The 26,703-nt window shown below is 41.7% G+C and overlaps 1 protein-coding gene across 11 annotated transcripts; it reads right to left on the bottom strand.

Annotated features, from left to right (window-relative positions):
• Positions 1-3,053: 3,053 nt before the first annotated feature.
• Positions 3,054-26,703, bottom strand: LOC135100630 (GTP-binding protein 10-like). Of its 11 annotated transcripts, XM_064003703.1 has the most exons (9): positions 26,583-26,703; positions 25,658-25,824; positions 25,302-25,393; positions 23,742-24,932; positions 21,811-22,035; positions 17,963-20,796; positions 17,126-17,223; positions 6,930-7,084; positions 3,054-3,894 (listed from the first exon to the last, which is right to left on the bottom strand). In XM_064003703.1, the coding sequence occupies exons 5-6, from the start codon at positions 22,003-22,005 to the stop codon at positions 20,653-20,655; spliced, it is 339 nt and encodes a 112-aa protein (XP_063859773.1). In that variant the 5' UTR covers positions 22,006-22,035; positions 23,742-24,932; positions 25,302-25,393; positions 25,658-25,824; positions 26,583-26,703; the 3' UTR covers positions 3,054-3,894; positions 6,930-7,084; positions 17,126-17,223; positions 17,963-20,652. The 11 variants fall into 11 exon arrangements, with proteins under 11 accessions (XP_063859773.1, XP_063859772.1, XP_063859768.1 ...); XM_064003702.1 differs by lacking the exon at positions 23,742-24,932 and having other exon boundaries at positions 26,583-26,700; XM_064003698.1 differs by lacking the exons at positions 23,742-24,932; positions 26,583-26,703 and adding an exon at positions 16,190-16,281 and having other exon boundaries at positions 17,963-18,169; positions 25,658-26,572.

Genomic DNA, 26,703 nt, shown 5'->3' on the forward strand with positions numbered 1-26,703 from the left:
GTAAAACTAAGTTATAAGCCATTGTAATTGTAATTGTCAAAATGTCCACATCTCTCTCTCTCTCCAATTCAAGCGCCAAATTTGAAGTGGTCCCGGCGGTGTTTACACTACGATTCTTCATCTATTGTATGACCTTGTGTGAAGTCATTGAAAAGCTTGTGTGACTTGAAGCCTCTCGTTATTATCAAATGTTTAATTGTCATGGATGAAATCAGGTAGACTCTTTAAATTATGTAAACAGCTTGGGTCTACCACAGATTAACGTACCCTCTGCACCACGCTGTTATTATCAGCGCACTTCAATTATATATATATTTTTTTTTCTTTTCCTTCATAATTTGTTCTGTATTACATTTTATTGTGTATTTATATATTTATTTATCCGTCTCTATTATCTTCCTTTTTTACTTATAATTTATGTATATTTAATTTGATATCTCTCTCTCTCTCTTACAACCGTAATAGATATCCAACTGCCGGGAAGCACAATTTTGGTAGATTTTCTGAACCTATTAAAATTCAGAAGGAAACAGCAATAATTCGGAATCTCTTGAAATCCATAACTCAGTAGACGTGCTGATGTTTCGATAGATTTGACAGTACATGCAGGATAGTGATTGTTATTAGGTATTCAGATAATGACATGAACAGAATTAGTTAAAAATTAGCCAAAAGTGCCATAACATCAGGAGACATAGATAAAACCGTATCATTACATATTTACGTTAAAGGAAATAAATGCAACAGCGACATATTAGTTCTTTATTGTCTGTTTGATTCCAGAGGGCGGGACCTGCGACTCTCAACAGCAATCAGCACCTGACACACCGCGACAATTTCCACACTAAGAAATAAAACGATCTCTCCCTTTTTTTGTCAATAGCAGCACTAACAACGAACTCCCGAACACAAAAGATGAGCGTAAAATAAAAATAATGATAATAGTAAATGAATGAATAAACAAAATAATTAAATATGATAAACTGTCTTAAATTATCTGTCCCTTTCCATGCACTACACCGGCAGGCTGGCAATCCCACACCACGAGGCCCAGACAGAGCACCACACACTCCATCCAGGGACTGAGGCCCAGACAGAGCACCACACACTGCTACACCCATCCAGGGACTGAGGCACCCTGCACACATCACATCCATCTCTCTACACCCCAAAACACATCAAAAGTACCCCAAAACATATCAAAACGCATCCACACCCATCTAAAACACCCAGAAACACAGCTTTACCCACCCACAGCACCCGAAACACACCCAAACTCCTTTAAAATAGCCCAAAAATACTTAAAACACTCCAAAACACCCCAAAATTCATCCAGAACTGACAAAAACACTCCAAAACACCCCAAAACACACTCAAAACTGACAAACACGCCAAGAATGTCATATATGAATATAGATATTTAAATATATATATATGAGACAGGCAGGGAAGGGAGTATTGAGGTGTAGAGGAAAGGAAGGATGGACTAAGGAGTAGGGACAGACAGGGTGTAGTAAGATGGGACAAACAGGCTGACAGGGAAAGAAGACAGGATTTATTGAGATGGAGGAGTACAAACGGGAATAGTTTAATAAGATGCAGGGGCGATACAGGGTGTATTAAGCTCTAGGGGCAGACAGGAGGGGTGTACTAAGGTGTAACAAGACAGGAAGGGTGTATTGAAGTGTGGGACAGACAGACACAGACAGACAGACAGACAGACAGACAGACAGAAAGGGAGAGATAAAGAGAAAATATGAGTGACATAGACAAAGGATATGAGAGAGAGAGAGAGAGAGAGAGAGAGAGAGAGAGAGAGAGAGAGAGAGAGAGAGAGAGAGAGAGAGAGAGAGAGAGAGAGAGAGAGAGAGTACTAGTCATCTCAATCATTCAACATAAATTCCTAATATATGTATAGATTTGTGTATAGTAGCCTTACCTAATGTGTATAGATTTCTGAGCATATACCAGCATCTCTTATGGGTTTATGTGTGTATATCAGACTTAGCAAGTGTTTGGATGTGTCTCTAAGTATATACTAGTGTTTGTATACAAGTTTGTGTGTATATACCAGACTTAGTAAGCGTGTGTGTGTTTCTAAGAATATACAACCAATAGCAAGTATTTGTATGTCTCTAAGTGTATACCAGCCTTAATTGTGTGTTTATGTGCGTGTGTATACCAGCATTACATAGTGTTTGTGATGGTTTGTGTGTATACTAGTCTTTTTTAATTGTTACCCACTATCCCAGCCCTCCACACCCACCTGAGGCATACAGCGTCACTCCAGAGTACAGCCCCAGGTTGGTCTGGCTAGCCCCAATGATGATGAAAGCAGGAACCATCATTATCACCTGTGGTTGATGATGATGGCTCCTACACACACACACACACACACACTGCACAAAAACATTGCCTAAGGTTAATTTCAAATTCACCTTGGTGCCTGAGTCTCTAGTGGGGAGAGGATGGATCCCTCCTCCTACCCCAACACAAGGGACATTTGCACAGGCTTACATTCTACAGAAAAGTCTTGTCATTCATGCAGAGGTTTATTTTACATTTACTTCTTAAATCCATATTATTAACATCAGTCAGTATTTTCTTTACAAATTGTGGCAGCCTTATTCATCATTCATCCTTAATTTATGCCAGAAAGTTTGGGTGAGAATAAAATGTACATATTACAACAGTATCCAACAAAGTAGTTGTTGCCTTGCCATCTTAAGATTTAGTGTAAGTTTAAAGATTTACCTGTGTTAATGTTTGGTCTAATCCTTCACGGTATCTCCTTGCCTTGGTGTGCTGAGGCTGCATGGGGATGTAACTTGATAATTATGCAGACATACAGTATAAAAATTTCAGACTAAAGTGAGGGTTGCAACTTTTTTAAGGTTCTGGATTACTGGAGGCTTTGGCAACAATTACTTTGTTGGATGCCATTCCTGTGCACGTTATGAACCATCACGTCTTATCTTGGAGGTGAAGGTTTAGTATATAATCGTGAATTGGAAAAATACTTTTCTTGGAGGTTTTTAGTATATAATCGTAAATTGGAAAAATACTTTACTTTTAAAAAATCTTACAGTAAGTCCACATAAAAGTTAGCATACATTTATATGAAAATGTTACAAACATTTATATGAAAATGAGAGAAAAGATACTCAGTGATGTTATATATAGTGCATGACTTGTAGTGGGGATAACACTTGTATTGTCACTCTGGAAAGTCACACACTAACACCAAAAGCAATCAAGGAAATGCCAACATATATTCCATTTTTCTTTCTTTTTAGTAGATGGTTGCCTTGTGATGAAGGAACTTGCTCAAAAATATTTCCTAAAAATCTAAATGTTCACAAGTGAATGGTGAGTACGTTGTGAGAGAAAGATATGAACAGACAGGCAGGCAGGCATTTAAATGTAAATTAAATGTCAGTAACCTTTGGTAATGGTCAAAGAATTAATGGCGTGGAAGCTTGTGTGAAGTCCCTGATGAAAGATAAATATACCAGCCACTGGATTCACAAAACTCAACAGGATGACACCCCCCCCCTACCCATTGTAGTATTTGCTGGACTGGTAATTCCTTCTTCCATACTCATCACTCTCCTTCTCAGACCTGTACTTCCTCTTCTCGCTATCCCTTCTGCTGTCATCATGATCTCTGTGGTCACTGACAAACCTCCCTTGCCTGTGGTCAGAATATTCCCTCCTGTGATCCCTGTAATTCCCACAATCCCTATAATTCCCATGACCTCTGTACTCCCCTTGATCCCTGCAGCCTCCTTCCTTCCTGTAGTCTTGATGCCTAAAGTTGCCTCTGCACTGTCTGTTGCGGTCAAATCTGTCAGCAGGGAGTATTGGCGGCTTAGGCAGGCTCTTCTTGCAGTGCTGGAACATATCAAATACTGGTCATTTCATAGACAAGGAGACAAGGAGCTGCTATAGAGTAGAGAGGAGGGATTCAGGGGATTCTGAACTTTGTTGGGATCTATGTACAGTAGAAACCTCAGTTCTCAAACCAAAACAAGTTTTCCCATTTAAATTAATTAAAATACAATTAATCTATTCCAACCTCAGAAACTGCATTATTATTATTATTATTATTATTATTATTATTATTATTATTATTATTATCATTTTTTTTTTTTTTTTTTTTTTTTTTGACAAGAATGAAGTTACAGTAACCACAGAAAGGTGTAAGTTTCTTGGACATCAGGCTATATCATGTCACTGATATGAAGGTCAGGTGCCTTCCCAGCTGTTTGACCTGGGAGCCCTTACCTTACTCCATCTCTAAATCACATGCCTTCATAAATTAATTAAGTCTGCCACTTCCTATTTCAACTTTCAGAATGGTTGGAGAGAGTTATTTGAGAGGAAAAGACAAAATCTTGCCTTGCACCAGGCATGGGTTGGCTGGAAGGAAATATTTGAGCATAAAAGTCTATGTAAAATGGGGATTGTTGCACTACTCATGACAGCACATGCTTCCCAAATTCCACCTTGTGTCTGTGATCCAGGAATTCTTGACAACCTCACGTCTTATAAACCTGTCTAACAGATGCACTCTTTCTTTGGGCATCCAGACAATGGGACATGAGGTGAAATGTAATTGGACAACAGAGCACATACTGTTATGCAGAAAAATCCCTCCTTTACAGTCTTGCTCCAATATTTCCTTCCAGCCAGTGCATGTTTGGTGCAAGGCGAGATGGTATCTTTTCTCTCCAATCATTATCATCTTTATAACCATCCTGAAAGTAAAGTAAAAAGAGGCCAGCTAAATAAGAAGGCATGCAATTTACTAGAGGTGGAATGGGGTAAAGGAGATCCAGGTCTAGCTCCTCTCCAACAGCTGGGAAGGCACCTGACTTGGGTGACTTGCCAGTGTGTGATAATCACAATGTTCACGGCAGGCATGCCAAAACACAACAGTGTGTGTGTGCTTGCCAGCTGAGGGGGTCTGCAGGGTGTTTGTACATTCACACACAGAAACACTGTTCAAGAACCATGGCAAAAATTCTTAAAAAATATTCATGAAGTGATTTGTTCATACATAGGAATGTTCACGAACCGAGGTTCCACTGTGTGTAGTTTAAGGTGTAGTTGTGTGGTGCACTTCAAAGAAATTAAATTGGAGGAAGAATGTTAGGGCTATGCTTTCAGTGACAGTTAGTGACTGGAAATATTTATATTTAAGAAGGATAATGATGAGCATACTTGAGTGATGCAAGCAGATGAAGAATTGTCACCACCAGTGTCAGGGAAGCAGTAAAAAGATTGCCTGTGAATGATGAGAGGAAAAGGTAGTGATGTCTGACCAACACCTAATGGAGGGAGGGAATTTTTGCGAGTAGATTTAAGATGAATGAGAGCAGGAAAAGCTGACAGAAGTGCTGAACAAGTAAGGTGAAAGGTGATAGAGTAATAGGAGAAGAGAATCACAGGGAGGTGGAAGGATAGAGTAAAAGAAGTCCAGCCAGCACATCTTGACATGATTGGTGAGTTGCATGTGGCCAACTAGCATGTTAGTTATTTTTACCACTGTATTCACCACAGAGAAGCTGCATGCCAAAAATACCTACTAAATGGCAATACTCAAGTTCTTCCCACTTGCTTTGATTGACAATATGGGTCGGTTTTAATTACTTTTCTTGAGAAATATATGCCTTTTTATGAAGTATCACTTACCTCATCCCATCTGCAGCATTTTGTGATGCATGCATATACAAGTGCACAAATTTCTCGTGATGTCAAAGACTTAAACAGTGAGTGACTGTATGGTACAAATCAGGACTGCATACAAGAAAATGTGCCACCAAACTGGAGTAAACTGAGTTACAGTACATCACCTGGCTTCTAGGTTTGAGGCTTCTGGAGAGCATGATATGCTCCGCCACTCACACTGACATCCAGAAGAATCATGGGGTTCTGTTCCTTCAGCTGTCTTGCTCCAATAATGATGGCATTTTCCTCTAACTGCCACCATGTGTCAGCCAAAGTCCCACCACTTAACCTTAGGACGACATACTCCACACAGTGTTTGTGGCAGGAAATATCACACTTTCCACAACCCTCAAACTTCTGTTCTAATGTGATCTATGGGAGAGTGGGGGTGCTTACAGATGGAATGAATCAACAAAGTGTGTGTGTGTGTGTGTGTGTGTGTGTGTGTGTGTGTGTGTGTGTGTGTGTGTGTGTGTGTGTGTGTGTGTGTGTGTGTGTGTGTGTGTGTATACACATGCTTTATCTTGGCCATTTTCTTTTGTTGAGACTGCCTGTGAACTGTGCAAATTTTCTCTGCCTGGAGGAAAGATAAAATAAGCTACACATCAAACAGTGTGAACTGATTTGCATGGGTAATATACAATAGCAGCAAACACCCATATTGATCTGGTGGTGGATTACAAGCAGTTTTCTTTTTAAAAACTCTTACAGTTCACTTGCTGCTGCTCCCACTGGCCACTGATTGTGTCTAGGTTAGGCAGTCATGCCTGCTGACTCACCAGTGGAGACGTGATGCAAGTCAGTGACGTGATATGAAACACAGGCGTATGAATGAGTTGTGTAAATAACTGGTCTATTTCTTTAAACTATTTTTTTTCTAAAAGTTAATACTTTGATATCATACATTATGTTTTCATACCAATATTTTCAAAAGATAGGGGAAGGAGGTGGAGAGCATGCAGAGAGCACAACTTGCAGATCAGCTTGGCTTCAGCAACTATACTCCTTTGTGACTGAATATCCATCCCAGTGATGTGAAGTAATTTTCATTACTCTAGGCTGATATCTTAACAAAAGAGGCAGATGAAACAAAGCATCCACACTTGAGCATGCACACACATCAAGCTGATGTCTCAATAAAAAAGGAAAGCTGAAACAAAGCACCACACATGTGTAACAACAGACATACACACTACCTCTGTAAACTGGTTATCCTCCTCAGTATAGTGAGAGGTTGCTTCCTCCTCCAGCTCAGCCAGAAGCTCGAGGTCGAGAGGCACCATGTCCTACCCGTCTTGTGCCATTGTGCTAAAACTGCTGGTGCTTGGGAAGGCCAATGAGGAGTCTGAAACTGAGTGTTTTCATTTAATACAGATAGAGGGGAGTCTGGTGAAAGTTGGTAGTACAGTGGAATGTGAACCAACTGGTATTAAAAAAAAGAATACTGCACTGGTGGCTGACAGAGAAGCAAGACATACAGCTGTTACAAGTTAGGTGTTTTGAATATTATACTGCTTCAGAAGATAAGCAGAAGTAGAATGAAACTGCATGAAAGAAGTATGAAGAGAAAAGGGAGAAATATAGAATGCTTTTAATGAATGCAGAGCTGGTTATACAAGGAAGTCTACTGCCTCCTCACAGGAGGCAGTAGACACCTGCCAAAACGATAATTACTCCCAGTGAGGTCTAAAGCACTGTTCAGGGGGTGCTGTGAACTTATCATTAAACCCAGCTGTGACCTCACAACATTTCCCTTTGTGTCTCACAACACAAGGGGGCAGTCACAGCCTGCCCTCTAAAGACAACTCTCTTCCTCCACACAAATCTACAAGCACCTAATAACACACACACCCTTCACTCAAAATTTTTAAAATCATTATGGCGACTCCTACACCAGCCTCGGAGTCCCCATCTGGGGAGGGGACCATAAATGTCCCCAGGTCGGACTGTCTTTTTGTCGACGACCCTAAGTGTCTTGACAGCCCCCTCAACTTTTTCTTCATTAACTTCTGCAACATTCGCAGTCTAAGATCTAATTTTCAATCTGTAGAACACCACCTCTCCTCTTCTAAACCTCATCTTTTTTTCCTCACCGAAACTCAGGTGTCTGAGGCAACTGACAGTAGCCCCTTTTCTGTTCCCTCCTACTTTCTCTATCCTCATTTTCGATCCAAAGCTGGATGCTGCGTTTATGTGCGCAATGACTTAACCTGCTCTCGTGCCCACGCTCTTGAATCTTCCGAGTTTTCCACCATCTGGCTATGACTACAGAGTCACTCTCATACTAAATTTATCTGTGCTGTATACCTCTCACCTAACTCCTCTGACTATAAGAAATTCTTTGACTACTTAACTTCCAAAGTGGAGCACATTCTGACCCTCTTCCCTTTTGCAGAGATCTCCATTCTTGGAGACTTCAATGTTCACCACCAGCTTTGGCTTTCCTCTCCCTTCACTGACCATCCTGGTGAACTAGCCTACAACTTTGCTATCCTCCACGACCTAGAGCAATTGGTGCAACACCCTACTCGTATTCCTGACCGTCTTGGAGATACGCCCAACATTCTTGACCTTTTCCTGACCTCTAATCCTTCTGCTTATGCTGTCACCCTTTCTTCTCCGTTGGGCTCCTCCGATCACAATCTCATATCTTTATCTTGTCCTATCACTCCAATCCCTCCTCAGGATCCCCCTAAGCGAAGGTGCCTCTGGCGTTTTGCCTCTGCTAGTTGGGGGGACCTGAGGAGGTATTTTGCTGATTTTCCTTGGAATGACTACTGCTTCCGTGTCAGAGACCCGTCTTTGTGTGCTGAGCGTATAACAGAGGTGATAGTGTCTGGCATGGAGGCGTACATTCCTCACTCTTTTTCTCGTCCTAAACCTTCTAAACCTTGGTTTAACACAGCTTGTTCTTGTGCTATACATGATAGAGAGGTGGCCCACAAAAGGTACTTAAGCCTTCCATCACCAGAATCTCATGCACTTTATATTTCTGCCCGGAACCATGTCAAGTCTGTTCTCTAACTAGCCAAAAACTCCTTCATTAACAGAAAATGTCAAACCTTTCAAGATCTAACTCCCCTCGTGATTTCTGGCATCTAGCCAGAAATCTCCAATAACTTTGCTTCTTCTTCTCTCCCTCTTCTATTTCAACCAGATGGCACCACTGCTATCACATCTATTCCTAAAGCTGAACTCTTTGCTCAAACCTTTGCTAAAAACACTACCTTGGACGATTCTGGGCTTGTTCCTCCCTCTCCTCCACCCTCTGACTACTTCATGCCACCTATTAAAATTCTTCGCAATGATGTTTTCCATGCCCTCGCTGGCCTAAACCCTCAGACGGCTTATGGACCTGATGGGGTCCCTCCTATTGTTCTCCGAAACTGTGCCTCCGTGCTTGCACCTTGCCTAGTCAAACTCTTTCAGCTCTGTCTGTCACCATCTACCTTTCCTTCTTGCTGGAAGTTTGCCTACATTCAACCTGTTCCTAAAAAGGGTGACCGTTCTAATCCCTCAAACTACTGTCCTATTGCTTTAATTTCCTGCCTATCTAAAGTTTTTGAATCTATCCTCAACAGGAAGATTCTTAAACATCTATCACTTCACAACCTTCTATCTGATCGCCAGTATGGGTTCCGTCAAGGCCGCTCTACTGGTGATCTTCTGGCTTTCCTTACTGAGTCTTGGTCATCCTCTTTTAGAGATTTTGGTGAAACTTTTGCTGTTGCCTTGGACATATCAAAAGCTTTTGATAGAGTCTGGCACAAAGCTTTGATTTCCAAACTATCCTCCTACGGTTTCTATCCTTCTCTCTGTAACTTCATCTCAAGTTTCCTTTCTGACCGTTCTATTGCTGCTGTGGTAGACAGTCACTGTTCTTCTCCTAAATCTATTAACAGTGGTGTTCCTCAGGGTTCTGTCCTGTCACCCACTCTCTTCTTATTATTCATTAATGATCTAAACCAAACTTCTTGTCCTATCCACTCCTACGCTGGTGATACCACCCTGCACTTTTCCACGTCTTTTCATAGACGTCCAACCCTTCAGGAGGTAAACATTTCACGCAGGGAAGCCACAGAACGCCTGACTTCTGATCTTTCTAAAATTTCTGATTGGGGCAGAGCAAACTTGGTATTGTTCAATGCCTCAAAAACTCAATTCCTCCATCTATCAACTCGACACATCCTTCCAAGACAACTATCCCCTCTTCTTCAATGACACTCAACTGTCCCCCTCTTCTACACTGAACATCCTCAGTCTGTCCTTTACTTATAATCTGAACTGGAAACTTCACATCTCATCTCTAGCTAAAACAGCTTCTATGAAGTTAGGTGTTCTGAGACGTCTCCGCCAGTTTTTCTCACCCCCCCAGCTGCTAACTCTGTACAAGGGCCTTATCCGTCCATGTATGGAGTATGCTTCACATGTCTGGCGGGGTTCCACTGAAACTGCTTTTCTAGACAGGGTGGAATCAAAAGCTTTTCATCTCATCAACTCCTCTCCTCTAACTGACTGTCTTCAGCCTCTCTCTCATCGCCGCAATGTTGCATATCTAGCTGTCTTCTACCGCTATTTTCATGCTAACTGCTCTTCTGATCTTGCTAACTGCATGCCTCCCATCCTTCCGCAGCCTCGCTGCACAAGACTTTCTTCTTTCTCTCACCCCTATTCTGTCCACCTCTCTAACACAAGAGTTAACCAGTATTCTCAATCATTCATCCCTTTCTCTGGTAAACTCTGGAACTCCCTGCCTGCTTCTGTATTTCCATCTTCCTATGACTTGAATTCCTTCAAGAGGGAGGTTTCAAGACACTTATCCATCAATTTTTGACCACTGCTTTGACCCTTTTATGGGACTGGCATTTCAGTGGGCATTTTTTTATTAGATTTTTGTTGCCCTTGGCCAGTGCCCTTCCTACATAAAAAAAAAAAAAAAAAAAAACAGCACTGTGTGGGGCTGCAGCATGTAATGTGAGAGCAGGTGAGAGAAGGAAATGAACTGTAATAGAGGTGGTGTCTGCAAAACACATGTAGAAATAATACATCTGACCTGGATCAAGTGAGGAATGAGAAGGCAACAATGAAAAGCTGGAAGAGGCAACCAATGCTACAAATTTTACTTCGGCAAATCACTAGTCTGCTAGATGGTGCCGTTCACATGAGATACACTACACTTTGCCACACAGTCAGTTACTACACAGACACCACACAAGACGGACGTCGGTCCTGCCTCCTGTTCTGTTGTTACGACTTCTGTTATCGAGGAGTGATAGGAATATTACAGTTTTCTTGTTTGGATTGTGTATTATGGTTTCCATTACCTGTTATAAGGATGGAATATTGTCTTGAGTTATCCGTTACCTGATTATAGGGCGGAGTATTGCCTATGGATATCCGTTACCTGATAAGGGCGGAGTGTTGCCTACTTGAATCCGTTACCTGATTTAAGGGCGGATTATGGACTATAAATATCCGTTACCTTGTATAAGGGCGGATTATTGGTTATATGATATCCGTTACTTGGTATAAGGCGGATTATTGGCAAATATTTTATGCTATATATATATAACAATATTTGGGCACTCGTGAGCCGACATAGATGCGAGATGGTTCCATCTTGTTACCCATTATTGGGGCAAGAGGAATATTGCCTTATTTACAAGCCTGGGGGCATTTGACTTCCCAGATTATTATAAGGAAGGAGTTTTTGATTTAAAGTTACCCTGTGTGTGAGGTTAAGGCACCCGTGGGGTTATAAAAGGAACTGCTGTTAAAAGGGGTGGCATATTGTTAACATTAGCCGCCATGTCTAGGACGCCTTCTGATGCTTGCCCCAGTCCTGAGAGATTCAGAACTACCAGCTTGCCACGCACCTCAGCTAAGGTAAAGGGACTACACAAGGGGAGTAAACATGAAGAAAGATCCAGATCTAAGAGCCGTTCTACTCGTCATGAGAGGTTAAGTTACTCTCGGTCACCTTCCCCTTCTCCAAAATACGCTGGTGAAGACAGCAATGCGCCTTCTTTGGGCATGATTATGGATGCTTTGACTGAGTTGAGGAAAGACATGGACAAGCTTAAGAAGGAAAATGGGGCTGTGAAGTCAAAAGCAGTTCATAACAATGCTCCCCTGTAGGTGTCAAATAATACTTTGATGCCTGATTCTCAGGAATCACAGGCAGGATTTTCTGGATTTAGAACTCCACTGAGGGAGGACAGTGATGAGGAAGAGGAAATCCAGAGGGATGTTCCTCATGATAGTATATTGTTACAAGGTGCTAAGAATTATGAACCCATGGAAACTGTCTCAGAAGAACTTGACAAGGAAATTGCTGCAATGGTGAACCACCTGTTTATTAATGGCATGAGGCAGGAAGATTACAAAGCCATTGTAGAGGATGAGGTGACATTTAGACCAAATAACTGCCATGCATTAACTCAAATGGATTGCAACCCAAAGGTCCTGGACGCACTGCCTGCAGAGGCAAAGAAGGCAGACTTCCGCTTAAGGGAAGTGGGAAAAAAGATATTACCAAGGCAGCTACTATTGTTGTAAAATCGCTTACTGTGCTAGACAAGGTGGCACGTGATGAAGAGCACCAAATTATTGCAAATGAGGTGGCCATGCTCAATGGTGCATTAGCATTATTGGGTAATGCCCACTACAGAAATAACTTGAACAGGCGACATATCATAAAGAGGGACATTAATCCCAAATATTCTCATTTGTGTGCTGACAAGGCTCCCATGACGGGTCTATTGTTTGGGGATGACCTGTCACAAGCCAACAGAAATATTGAGGAGGCAGAAAGGCTGAAAACTAAATTCACTTTTAAGAAGCCTACATCTTGGACTGCAAGCAGTGGCAGATTTGGTGGAGGTAAACAATGTAACTTTTTTGCCAAGGCCTCCTCCTGTGGATTCCCATCCAGATATCAGCCGTATGGTTTTCGCAGGATGCCCTCCAGTGGTGAACACAGGCGCTCCTACCCTGCTCAAGCTTGGACAACAAAAAACGTGAGAGGCTGGGGTCAACATATCCCCCGGCATTAACCCAGGTGAAAGAACAATTTGAGGCTGGGCAACTTCACAAGTTTATCAATAAATGGCGTGTGATTACAAGTGACCTGTTCATTTTGGATATGGTGGAACATTGTCATCTGAATATAGATGAAGCTAATATCGGATATTTATTTAGAGAGGATATACAGTATGTCTTTAGTGAGGAAGATAAACTGATTATGCATTAGGAGGTTAAAAAATTGTTAGAGATAAAGGCCATCATAGAGACACATGGACAGGATCAACAAATACTTTCACCAGTTTTTCTGAGGAAGAATAAGACGGGGGATTATAGGATGGTGTTAAATCTTGAAAACTGAACAGGCATGTAGAATATACTCATTTTAAAATAGAAAATTTTGAACAAGTATTACAGTTGCTTAGTCAAGGAGATTATATATGGCTTCTATAGACCTTAAGAAAGCCTATTATTCAGTAAAAATTGCAGAGGAACAACAAAAATATCTGTGTTTTAGATGGTTGGATAAGATTTACCAGTTCACGTCTACCTAACGGGTTTTCGGATGGTCCTCGTCTATTTACAAAACTTCTGAAGCCAGTTTTCTCTACACTTAGGCATAAAAGCCACAACATCACTAGTTATATTGACGATACGCTTCTGTATAGTAGCTCTTTGCCGAGATGTTTTGATTGCATGAATGACAACATTCAGTTGTTGCAGAGTGTAGGTTTCTGCATAAATGTGGAGAAATCTGTTTTAAGTCCCACTACGCGTATTGAGTATTTAGGTAACGTGATAGATTTGGTGGCCATGACAGTTACCTTGCCGGCGCGTAGGAGGGATGAGATTATACAGCATTACTCTCTTTTAGTCAATAGACAAAGAAAAAATTAGAATTGTGGCAAGAGTGATTGGCCTGCTGGTGGCAGCAATCCCAGCTGTAGAGATGGGGAAGATGCACTATAGGAGGATGGAAAGAGCAAAGATCAAGGCTTTGGAAGAGGCATGTGGAGACTTTAATAGATGGATGAACATTACAGAGGAGATTAGAACATATTTAAACTGGTGGATTAAGGAATTGGAGAATCAAAACAGGAAAATATTCAGAAATGCACCAGATACTGAGTTGTTCACAGATGCTTAAAATCTAGGATGGGCAGGTTGCCAAAATAGCATCACTACCAATGGCAGATGGTCCCCTGAAGAGGTGCGTTCGCACATTAATGCGTGAATTATTGGCTATGTTATTCTCATTGAGATCTTTTACACATCTCCTTAGAGGTTTACACGTTATGTGATAACACCACAGCGATTAATTACGTGAATGAGATGGGAGGTGTTAAGTCAATAGTTTGTGATGACATTAGTAGGAACATCTGGGAATGGTGTCTTAGTAATGGGGTATGGCTGACAGCTTCCCACATACCAGGCAAATGTAACGTCATGGCCGACGAAGCATCATGTTACTTTAATGACGGACATGAGTGGCAGCTGAATGAGATGATATTTAAGGAATTGTGTTCTATATTTGGGAATCCTTGTATAGACCTATTCGCTTCACGTTTGAACAAACAAATGACTCCATTCTGTGCATGGACACCAGATCCAGAGGCTGCATATATTGATGCAGTTACAATTCCGTGGGCTAAATTTAAATTGGTTTACCTCTTTCCTCCCTTCTCTCTGATCTCTAGATGTCTGCTGAAGTTAAGGGAGGAAAGGACCAGAGGATGGATCATAGTGCCACTTTGGCCATCACAACCGTGGATGGGGGTGCTCCTTCGGATGCTAGTAGACGACCCTCGGGTCATACAGAGAAGGAAAAATGTGCTAATGCATCCGTCAACTGCTGAGGAACACCCAATAATGAAACACACAAATTTGATGGCTTGTCAGTTGTCCGGAAACAACTTGGAGAACGTGGCATATCTAAAAGAAGGTACGGAAATCATTATGGCCTCTTGGAAACCAGCAACAGGTAGACAATACAACACTCACATCAAGAGGTGGACACTCTTTTGTAGTAGAGGGAACATTAATCCCATTGCACCATCTATAGCAGATATATTAAACTTTCTGTCTCGTAACTTTCAAAGGAATGTGGGTTATGAAAGCATTAACACGGTGAGAGGGACTCTATCTGCAATAGGAATTATGGTGGAAGGCTGCAGAATGGGCAATCACCCACTTGTCAACAGATTTCTGCGGGGAGTCTTCAACTTACGCCCTTCTACACCCAGGTACGCAACGACCTGGGATGTGAAACTTGTATTACAAAAGATAAGACTCATGGAACCACTACACAGCCTAACACTGAAAGACTTATCGCTAAAAATGGTGATGCTGATGGCAATGACACAAGCAGCCAGGATCCAAACTTTGCACTTATTGTTGGTGAATATGGCATTTGGAGAAGAATCTGTTTCAGTTTTGTTAGGAGGTAACATCAAGCAATGCAGGCCAAAATTTAATGTTTGTACTATTGTATTTAAAGCTTATCCTCAGGATTACAGATTGTGTGTACTTAAGGCTATGAAAGAATATATAGAAAGAACTGAGAGGCTAAGGACAGAATCTGGAAATGCAGATGGGAGACTACTCATAAGTTATATAAAACCCCATAGGGGTGTTTCTAAGGACATGGTGGCAAGGTGGCTTAAGACCATGTTATGTAAGTGTGGGATTGATACCAAGAGGTACACAGCAGGTAGTATTAGACCTGTGTCAGTGTCTAAGGCCAAGGCACTGGATGTGCCTATTGCCACCATCATGGCAAAAGCTGGTTGGACGCAGGAAGCCACATTTGCTAAATATTATAATAAGGATATACAAGGGGAAATAGACCCTTTTTCAAGAAGCAGTGCCAGGCTCAGTATAATGTAAGGTTTGAAATGTTATCAGCAGTAAAAATCATGTTCTATTTTCGTAAATGACAATGGGGTTTTTGTAATAGGAACTTTTATTTACACCTATTTACAAAATGTGAAATTTGACAGAACCCTTTACATACAACACCCACATGACTTTAAAATCTCATGTGAACGGCACCATCTAGCAGACAAGTGATTTGCCGAAGTAAAATTACAGAAGTACATGAGACTTACCGTAGGTTAGTTGAAATGTGCTTCGGATTTTGCGAGGCACATCACGTCTGCTAGATGGTAGAGTTCACATGCCCTCCACTCCCTCCCTTTGTTAATTGATGATTCTTGGTTTACACAACAAAAATTCAAGGACTGGAAGGGTTGGGAGATAATATTTCATGTGGGTAGTTGTATCTTTAAAGACTGACTGTGTGGCGAAGTGTAGTGTATCTCATGTGAACTCTACCATCTAGCAGACGTGATGTGCCTCGCAAAATCCGAAGCACATTTCAACTAACCTACGGTAAGTCTCATGTACTTCTGTAATTATATGTAAAGCTGCACACTGTAAAAGTAGACTGAATCTTGTTGCCTCTAGTGTTTAGCTTCAGCCTGCTTCAATAGGGAGACTGCCTGCCTCTGTGTTTAGGACACTGCACTGTTCAAAAAGACATAACCACAAAACTGTTATTTGTTAATGATGATTTATCAATATAAATAAAAGATATATACATTTTAATATTTCCAGTCTATTACTTTACTTAATTTTACTTAGAGAGAGAGAGAGAGAGAGAGAGAGAGAGAGAGAGTCTTCGAATTATAAAGTTGGCAGCAAAAACAATGACAAAATTTTCAAGTGTCAATCAACATCCGCATGCCATCCAATCACTGTATCACTTAGCCTTGCTCTCAGGTGATTAAAAAATGATCACGAGGAAAACAATAATAATAATTTAGTATTACTCCTTAAGAAAACTGCAGAAACAAACCTATCACTCATGTAAACTCACTCATGTGGTTCTTCCATGGACCACATGCCCCTCCTTTTTTTATTTATTTTTTTTGTTTATTTGTTTTCATGATTTATCTAAAGGATAATAGCTAGATATTATTAGTTTCTTTATTCATATATATATATATATATATATATATATATATATATATATATATATATATATATATATATATATATATATATATATATATTTTAAATTAGCTTAGGGCAAAGCTGACCAAAAAGGTGATTACAAATATTTTTAGTGCAAAATTTTAGGTGATGGCAAGATTTAAGGGTGCACCATTAAAAGAAGGAAGGAGGCAGCAGGCACAGCTTCTACATCAGCTATGCATACACCAACTGCAGTTACTTGGACACACTGCAAACTGAATGCAAACTGAACACAACTCCAACAAGATAGAAGCAAACATTCTGACCACTACAACATCATACTTCAAAGGTAAATATTAGCTAATAAATTCTGTTCCAACTTTTGCATACTTACATTTCTCAGTGACCAGTTTCTCTAGAATGAGTCCATAGAAACCCTCCAAGGAAGCTTTGAAGTGTGTTGTGCTGGCTTTGGTTTCTGGTTCAAATATCCTGGAAAAGAAAAAAAAAGCAGTCAGGTGGATCTGGTCTGGTTCAAGGAAAATCAGTTCATATCAACTAACTTTGGTTTCTGGTTCAAATATCATCTAATGGAAAATAAGCTATCAGCTAACTTTGGTATCTGGCTCAAATATCATGTAAAGGAAAAAAGTATCAGTCTTGCACCACTGAGAAACACTGACTGATAGAAGAAGTGTTCAGAAAACTTTACACCCACAATGACAACTGGAGCAAGGTTCTTCAAAGTAAGGGAGCCTCCCTGCACTATGCACTATAACTAAGCATGTATAACACCAATATAAGTATGGTTGGGTGGCCATTTTTGCTGTGATATCAAAGCACAGAGCACACCACCTCCTCGGTTTGGGTAACCCAAATCACCCGAGTCACCCGAGTCATGCAGAGAGCGTTCAGTTGAGAACTGGGTGACCCGGGTAACCCAAGTCACTTAACTTAACGCACCCCTGGTCTCTGACATGGAAGCTGTGGCCATTCCAAGGAAAATCAGCAAAATACCTCATCAGGTCCCCCAACTAGCAGAGACAAAATGCCAGAGGCACCTCTGCTTAGGAGGATCCTGAGGAGGGATTGGAGCAATAGGACAAGATGCAGATATGAGACTGTGATTGGAGGAGCCCAATGGAGAAGAGAGGATGACAATATAAGCAGAAGGATTAGAGGTCAGGAACAAACACATAACTAACAAAACACATGTTTGAGTGCAGCTCACCTCTCCCACTCCTGAGCAGCCCACTCCTGACAGTCACCAAGTCAAAAGCAAGGTCAGCAGGGTTCCTGAGGGTCTGAACCATGAGGTGGGGGTGTCCCAGGATGGTCACCAGCTGGGATGCCTCAGACAGTGGAATGGAGATGTTTACAAAGTTATCCCATGAGTTCTCTGTGAGTTTGGCACCACAGGAGCAACACAACACATAGTCTGTGAGGAACAGCACTTGTTAGCACCACCCAGGAACACCACCACTCACCAGTCAAAAATCATGGTCAGTACTCATTATCCTAAGAGACATTCTATTTTACCAGTCAAATACATAAAGTCACCCATGACACACCTTCAATCACCAGTCACCAGTCACACTCCTCAGTCACCACTCATCAATCAAGATCCTCATCATTACTCACTATCCTAAATGACATCCTAAGTCACCAGTCTACTCTGAAATTCTTAGTCACCAGTCTCCAGTCAATAGTCTGACATCCTTAGTCACCATTTTGACATTCCCAGACGTCAGTCATCAGTCCAGTGATTATTACTATGACTGTCACTTGAGACCCTCTTATGAACAGAATGCATGCATCAAAATGTCTTCATGTGAAACGTCACTTAGTGCAGAAAGGCATTAAAAACATTTTCAATTTACAGGAAAGATTCACATGTAAGAGCAGGAATCAAAGATGAACATGAACACGCTTTACAAAATACTGGAATGGTAGCAATGTTCCCTCCCACAGTAGGTTGACCAGGTAATGAATGTGTTACACAGGCTGTGATATCATTCCATACATACAGGAAATTCTTTACAAAAGAGAGGACTTTACTTTGGAGAATGCTTCACTAAATATAATGAGCTCATTACTCTCACTTCAAAAGCCAGTGAGGCTTATTTCGTGAAAAGACAAAGGCAAAAATTCTTTCATCTATTTAATTTACTTAAACTAAGATAGAAAATATATTCTGTCCTTTTTCAGTAACAATAAGAAACACTAGTCTTTAGTAATTCCTAGTGAAGGAGAGTCACTGCACTACTACTGGGACGACTCAACCACTAGAGGCGTCATGATTCCAGTTTTCATTTTCAATATTATGTTTCATTTTCAATGTTATCCTTGACTTGAATTATTGCTGACACATTTTTGTTTCCAGAAGGTTTAATACTCCGTTTTCCTGTTGATATGAAAAAAAAAAAAACTGTTTGGGGAAAGTTTAATTAATATGGTGATAGAAAATATCTTAAATATATTTGAGGAAGTGTCAAGAACATTATGAGAGCACCAGTCAGCAGCCACATTAGAAGGGAAAGAGGCTCAGGGTGTGACTTCCAGATCACCTCAGCCTGCACTGACTGTAAATATAGCAGGATTTAAATCCCTACAAGACATTTAACCCTGTAAGACAACTATACTCTATTCAAGAAATTTATAAATACATTCCCTCCTACTAGGTGGTGGTATGTCAGGCTCTGGACTCATCTCTACTGGCTGATGACTTCCTGGACCATGGTGGAAGGTTTACCCTGAATTTGGTGACTTTCAGGCACTGTCTTCCACAGCCTCCCACAGCCCAAACACCTCGATAATTCCCTTATTAATTCTTACACCTCCATAATTTCTTCTTCTTGATATCTTTTCCCTAGTCTCTATAGAGTCATTGTTCTTGCCAGCTCTCCTCCAAGCATAGTCATATATATTTTCCTTTGACAATTGTTTCTGTCTCAAGTCCTCCCTTACACAGTCTATCCATATAAGGTTTAGTTTTCCTCTTGCTCTCCTGCCTTGCACCTCTATCTCCATCACACTTCTCCTGACATATGACTCTTTCCTTCTCTTCACATGGCTAAAACACTGCAGCTTTTTTTCCTGTGTCCTTTGAAACGTCTCCACTAGTTTTACATTTTCTTCATATCCAAGCTCCAAATTATTGACCCATGTATCTATCTGTCCATCTGTCCATATACCAGGTTGGCAATCCCACACAGGGTGGCCCAGACAAAGCACCATCCACTCATACACACATCATTCACACTCTTAGTCCTATCAGCCCCTAATGGAGAGGGTATTCACCTAATATAGTATAAAATAACTATAACAATCTCAGTCCCACATAATCAGTTGGCTTGGTGCTTCAAACACAGAATATTAAACCAACAGGAATGAAGGAGTAAACGAGATGAAAAGATAATGATAAAAGATGTCTCTACTCTCTTCCTCCCTCAGGTCTTTACTTAGGGGATATAACAAGGATGACATGAGCAAAATCCTTAGGTTCAGTGATCAGGATAGGACAAGAAATAGTGGGTTCAAGCTTGATAAAGCTAGCTTTAAATGAGATACAAAGGAAAAAGTTTTCAAATATAGTGGTTGATGAATAGAATAGACTCAGTAATCTGGTTGTTAGTGCTGAGTCGTTAGGAAGCTTTAAAAGAAAACTAAACAAACTTGTGGATGGGGGAGATGGGTGGAAATAGGCAGGCATGTTTCATACAGGGATTGTCATGTTAAGGACTGATGGCTGCCTGCAGCTTCCCCTATTTTCTTATGGCTGTTAATGTCCTGTCAATATGGAGCTTTTAAAAGAAGACCAAATAAATTTAGGTATGAGGATGATAGGTAGAAATCAGAAGGCATTTCTAACAGGAAATGCCAATTGTGGGTTGACAGATTCTTGCAGCTTCCCTTGTATTCTTATGTTCCCATGTACTCATCCTCCATCCTCTTAAAGTTGTGAAGGAGTTCCTGCAGGCAAGACTCAGCATTGGGGGAGTCCATCTTATTCACCACAAGGAGTGCTGGCTTACTCAGCAGGTCAGGTGAATACAGCTCCAACTCCTGTGTGTACAGGTGTGGAGGAGTAACTACAAAGGAATATAAATGAAGGTAAAAGAGCAGCAGATTTCTTGGCCCTTATGAGACTTTGTGGTAAGGTACAAAGGAACAGGAAAAAAAGAGCAGCGGATTTCTTGGCCCTCATGACGATGCTTGTGATAAGGTACAAATGAACTCAAAAGAGGATAAAGAGTAGCAGATCTGTTGGCCTTTTTTTTTTTTTTTTTTGTGGGGAGGTGTTTGTCATAAACTACACTAATTAAAGTAAAGATGAAGACAGTGTGTGTGTGTGTGTGTGTGTGTGTGTGTGTGTGTGTGTGTGTGTGTGTGTGTGTGTGTGTGTGTGTGTGTTTGAGTGAAGGGTAAGTACATGACAGGCTGTCCCTGTGATGTCATGCCTTGGGGCATCATGCAGACTCTGAGACACTGGTCTGGAGACAGGATGTGGCAGGATGAATCAACCAGGAGAGGGTTTCACAGGAGATCACGCCTTTGTCAGGATTCACAGAAACATGAGTCTGACACGTTACCACTCAGGCCGAGGTGGTCATCATGACCTGAGTGGATTTTGGTCAACCGACTGTCCTGTCACTGCCACAAAGACTCAGTTTCCAACATGACTCAAACTTGGGATCACAAATTCACATCCATGCGTTTACCAGCAGGGTGTGTCTGACAACCCCAAGGAAGCCACAAGCCAGGCACTCATTGTAGGCTAGATGTCAACACTGTACAGAGTTTCCCCAAGTTATGGTGGAGTTCTGTTCCAACACCAAGTCATAAATTGACAAAAACAGAATCAAAACTAAAGCATTTTGTCCACATACAACCATAAATGCACAGAACCAGTATTAAGAGCACTAGCAAATAACTCTCCTATTAGTTAGAATGAGAGTAAAGCTGCCAATCAACACAACACAACAGCAAGTCAAAACTGTAAACACACAGACATCACATTCACGCAAAGTTCCTCAGCCCCACACACCCCTGCAGGGCACTGGGCACCCACACACTCACCCTGTTGACCAGCATGACATTCTCGGTGGGTGAACAGTATGGGTGTTTGGGTGACAGCCGGAAGCTGTTGATGTCTACCACAAAGAGGAGGAAGTGTGTCCACTCCACGTGGCACAGGAAGCGGTGCCCCATCCCCATGTTGGAGTAGGCACCCTCGATGAGTCCCTGCAGATCAGCGATGGTCAGCCGCCGCATGTCACTGTACTTCACCACACCCAGGGTCGGCTGCAGCGTCATCGGAGGGAACAAAGTAGTTAGAAATTCAAATGATGAGTTATTTCAAGAAAGCAGCATAAAATTAGGCTTGTAATGTGCTGTTTTGTTTCTCTTCAGTTGATTTTGCATTTTGTGTTTGTCTGATATGTTGTATCTGTACTATTTTAATAATAATAATAATAATAATAATAATAATAATAATAATAATAATAATAATAATATATTTATCTATCTATCTATCTATCTATAGTTACAAGTTCCCAGTTAACCAAAGTTGGAATCAGGTCATAAGCTTGGGATGAATTGTGGCTGGCCAATGGAAATGTACATGCCAGGCCCAGGTGGGCTTAACCTAGGCACAGGCCGGAGGTAAAGCTGACAGACATTCTTGGTCGGCTGTAGTGAGCTGTGTTGTGCCTCTGCTTGGGACTGCTACACTCTATGCAGTGGATAAGTACAGTTTTCATGATACTTGTCTTGGTTTATTCAGTGAGAGCAGTTATGTTATTTAATGCTGTTTTGTTGTGGTGGTTTTGGTGAAGTGCTTTGTGGTTTGTCAGTGATTATCAACCATTGTGAGTTTATGGTGTATGTTATTATTTCCTGTTGGAGGGAGGAGTGTATTGGTGACAAGTGGAATAACAAGTGACTGTTGCTAGTCTAGTAGTGAATCATGAGAGTACTTGATCTGTTTGTCAGACTGCCGTGATGTAACATCTGCTGGCCTGTCTATCCTTTCATTTTTCAATAGGCAGCTTTGTTTGCTATAAATTGTTCATTATATTAAGGTAAAGTTTACAAGCACTTGACTTCCTTTTGCCCTTGACCTGAGTTATGCAATGGATGATGTTCTTGTCTTAAAGTGAACATAACAAACCTTGAGTCAGGTTATCCAAACTTACTTATTCACTTGGCCAACTGCCTCCATCTCACAATATTATCTATGCTGATAAGGAGAAATAATATGTAATAATAATAATAATAATGATGATAACAATAATAATAATAATCAATCTAAATAAAATTAAATTCATAAAATAAAATAAAATGTACTACTACTACTACTACTACTACTACTACTACTACTACTACTAATAATAATAATAATAATAATATATTTCATTGAATTATTTTTTTATATGCTTCTCCTGTCATTAATTCCTGTCTTTAGTTTTATTACATGGCACTAATGATGTTTCTGAAGCAATGACTTGTACCTAAAAGAGTACCTTCTACATAACTTTCATGAGCCCAAGACAGATTAGCAAAGTAGAGGCATGAAGAATATTCATAGTGAAGCTTGTCTAGTCTTGGGAATGGTTCTATGTTTCCTTGAGCAGGCTGTGACTCACAGGCAGGGATGAAAATGATGAATTGTGTGAACTATGGCAATACTTCTGCCCTGAAGTGTGGTGACACACACACAGACAGACATATTCATGGACAGAGAGAGAGAGAGAGAGAGAGAGAGAGAGAGAGAGAGAGAGAGAGAGAGAGAGAGAGAGAGAGAGAGAGAGAGAGAGAGAGAGAGAGAGAGAGAGAGAGAGAGAGAGAGAGAGAGAGAGAGAGAGAGAGAGAGAGAGAGTACATATAGAGAAGACATGAAACAGTATAAACTAAAGGCAATGAGCAGTGCAGTCAAAAAATCAAGCAAACATGAGGCAGAGCAAAGTGGAGATGATGTGAACAAGGAGAGAGAGGTGCAGAACACTCACAGGGGTAGCTGGCCACCTTGGGTCTGGCGCTGGAGATGGCCCACAGCAGTGTGGACTTTTTTTTTTTTTTTAATGTAGGAGGGACACTGGCCAAGGGCAACAAAAATCCAATAAAAAAAAATGGCCACTGAAATGCCAGTCCCATAAAAGGATCAAAGCAGTAGTCAAAAATTGATGAATAAGTGTCTTGAAACCTCCCTCTTGAAGGAATTCAAGTCATAGGAAGGTGGAAATACAGAAGCAGGCAGGGAGTTCCAGAGTTTACCAGAGAAAGGGACGAATGATTGAGAATACTGGTTAACTCTTGCATTAGAGAGGTGGACAGAACAGGGGTGAGAGAAAGAAGAAAGTCTTGTGCAGCGAGGCTGTGGGAGGAAGGGAGGCATACAGTTAGCAAGATCAGAAGAGCAGTTAGCATGAAAATAGCAGTAGAAGACAGCTAGATATGCAACATTGTGGCGGTGAGAGAGAGGCTGAAGACAGTCAGTTAGAGGAGAGGAGTTGATGAGATGAAAAGCTTTTGATTCCACCCTGTCTAGAAGAGCAGTATGAGTGGAACCCCCCGGACATGTGAAGCATACCCCATACATGGACAGATAAGGCCCTTGTACAGAGTTAGCAGCTGAGGGATGAGAAAAACTGGCGGAGACGTCTCAGAATACCTAACTTCATAGAGGCTGTTTTAGCTAGAGATGAGATGTGAAGTTTCCAGTTCAGATTATAAGTAAAGGACAGACCGAGGATGTTCAGTGTAGAAGAGGGGGGCAATTGAGTGTCACTGAAGAAAAGGGGATAGTTGTCTGGAAGGTTATGTCGAGTTGAAAGATGGAGGAATTGAGTTTTTGAGGCATTGAACAATACCAAGTTTGCTCTGCCCCAATCAGAAATTTTAGAAAGATCAGAAGTCAGGCGTTCTGTGGCTTCCCTGCGTGAAATGTTTACCTCCTGAAGGGTTGGACGTCTATGAAAAAATGTGGAAAAGTGCAGGGTGGTATCATCAGCGTAGGAGTGGATAGGACAAGAAGTTTGGTTTAGAAGATCATTAATGAATAATAAGAAGAGTGGGTGACAGGACAGAACCCTGAGGAACACCACTGTTCCTCAGGCTTCCCTAATGCTGTTGCCAGCGTTAGAGAAGCCCACCAGACCCACATCAGCCAACAGCTTCAGTTTCAGCTTCACAATGTGTCCCTGTGGATGCGAGAACATAGGAACATGAGAACACATCATCAAAAAGGGGTAGTGCAAGAAGCCAGCAGGTTTGTACATAGTTTTTCTCACCCCCACAGCTGCTAACTTTGCACAGGTGCCTTATCTGTCCATGCACAGAGTACATTTCGCATGTATGAGAGGGGATTTCCATTTCAAGACACTTGTCCTCCAATTATTGATGATCCTTTTTAACCTCTCTTTAGGGACTGGCATTCTAGTGAGACTTTTTTTTTTCTTTTTAACCTTTTGTTGCTGTTGGCCAGTGCCCCACTTACATGAAAATCAATCAATCAATAAATAAATAAGCCAAGGAAGTGCCAGTGTTCCTGATGTCCCACCAGTACCCACCTGTCCCTTCTGCCCATTGTACTGGTTGCTGGGGTTGCTGCTCTGCCCACCTCAAGCCACCAACACCTTGTCTCCTGCACAGTTTATCTCACCTGAAAAAAAAAAAAAGGAAGAAAAGATAAAAATCACACCTTAACTTAGGGAAATATTTCTACTGATTACAGCTTAACCATCCTACACACACACACACATACACACATATACACTAACAACTGATTACTGAGTCCATTCCATTCATCCACCAGTCTATTTCAGAACCAATTCTTTCCTGTCAATAAAAAAAAAATTCTAACAAGAGATCAAAGAGAAAATAAAGACAGGGTGAAAAAGGAAAAGAGTGAGAGTGGCATTCTCACCCAACAATTTCTGGTGCTGCTCGAGCCAGACGGTGGTGCCTGTAGGGACAGGAATGATCAGCTCAGCGCCAGCCTCCCCACAGATCCGATACTTGTAACTGTCCATGCCAGCTGCCCCAACCCACCGCTGGTCTGGCTGAGCCTTGCACAGCTTCAGCAGACTGTGGCTTGTGAGGGAAAGAGAGAGACAGAGAGAGCAGGGTAAGAGGGATGTGGTCTGTGAGATGGAGAGCAGGGTGAGAAGTGGTCTGTGAGAGGGAGAGCAGGGTGAGAAGTGGTCTGTGAGAGAGGGCAGTGTGAGAAGTGGTCTGTGAGAGGGAGAGCAGGGTGAGAAGTGGTCTATGAGAGGGAGAGCAGGATGAGAAGTGGTCTGTGAGAGGGAGAGCAGGGCAAGAAATGGTCTGTGAGAGGGAGAGCAGGGTGAGAAGTGGTCTGTGAGAGGGAGAGCAGGGTGAGAAGTGGTCTGTGAGAGGGAGAGCAGGGTGAGAAGTGGTCTGTGTGAGGGAGAGCAGGGTGAGAAGTGGTCTGTGTGAGGGAGAGCAGGGTGAGAAGTGGTCTGTGAGAGGGAGAGCAGGGTGAGAAGTGGTCTGTGAGAGGGAGAGCAGGGTGAGAAGTGGTCTGTGTGAGGGAGAGCAGGGTGAGAAGTGGTCTGTGAGAGGGAGAGCAGGGTGAGAAGTGGTCTGTGAGAGGGAGAGCAGAATGAGAAGTGGTCTGTGAGAGGGAAACAGGGTGAGAAGTGGTCTATGAGAGGGAGAGCAGGGTGAGAAGTGGTCTGTGAGAGAGAGAGCAGGGTGAGAAGGAAGTTTCCAAGCCTCATTCCCTGTCATAACAGTGTTTAAATGTCATGCCTCACTTCCTGTCATAACAAACATAATCTCTCTATGTCACTTCCCATCACAACAGACACAGTGTCTCCGTGCCTCACCTTCCTTCCCCTCCACATACACGTCACCCCCTGCGCCTCCCACTCCCCCGAGGCGCGGCAGACACATCCTTCCCCTCCACATACACGTCACCCCCTGCGCCTCCCACTCCCCCGAGGCGCG

Source organism: Scylla paramamosain, chromosome 5 (assembly GCF_035594125.1).
Source record: "Scylla paramamosain isolate STU-SP2022 chromosome 5, ASM3559412v1, whole genome shotgun sequence".
NCBI classification, from domain to species: domain Eukaryota; kingdom Metazoa; phylum Arthropoda; class Malacostraca; order Decapoda; family Portunidae; genus Scylla; species Scylla paramamosain.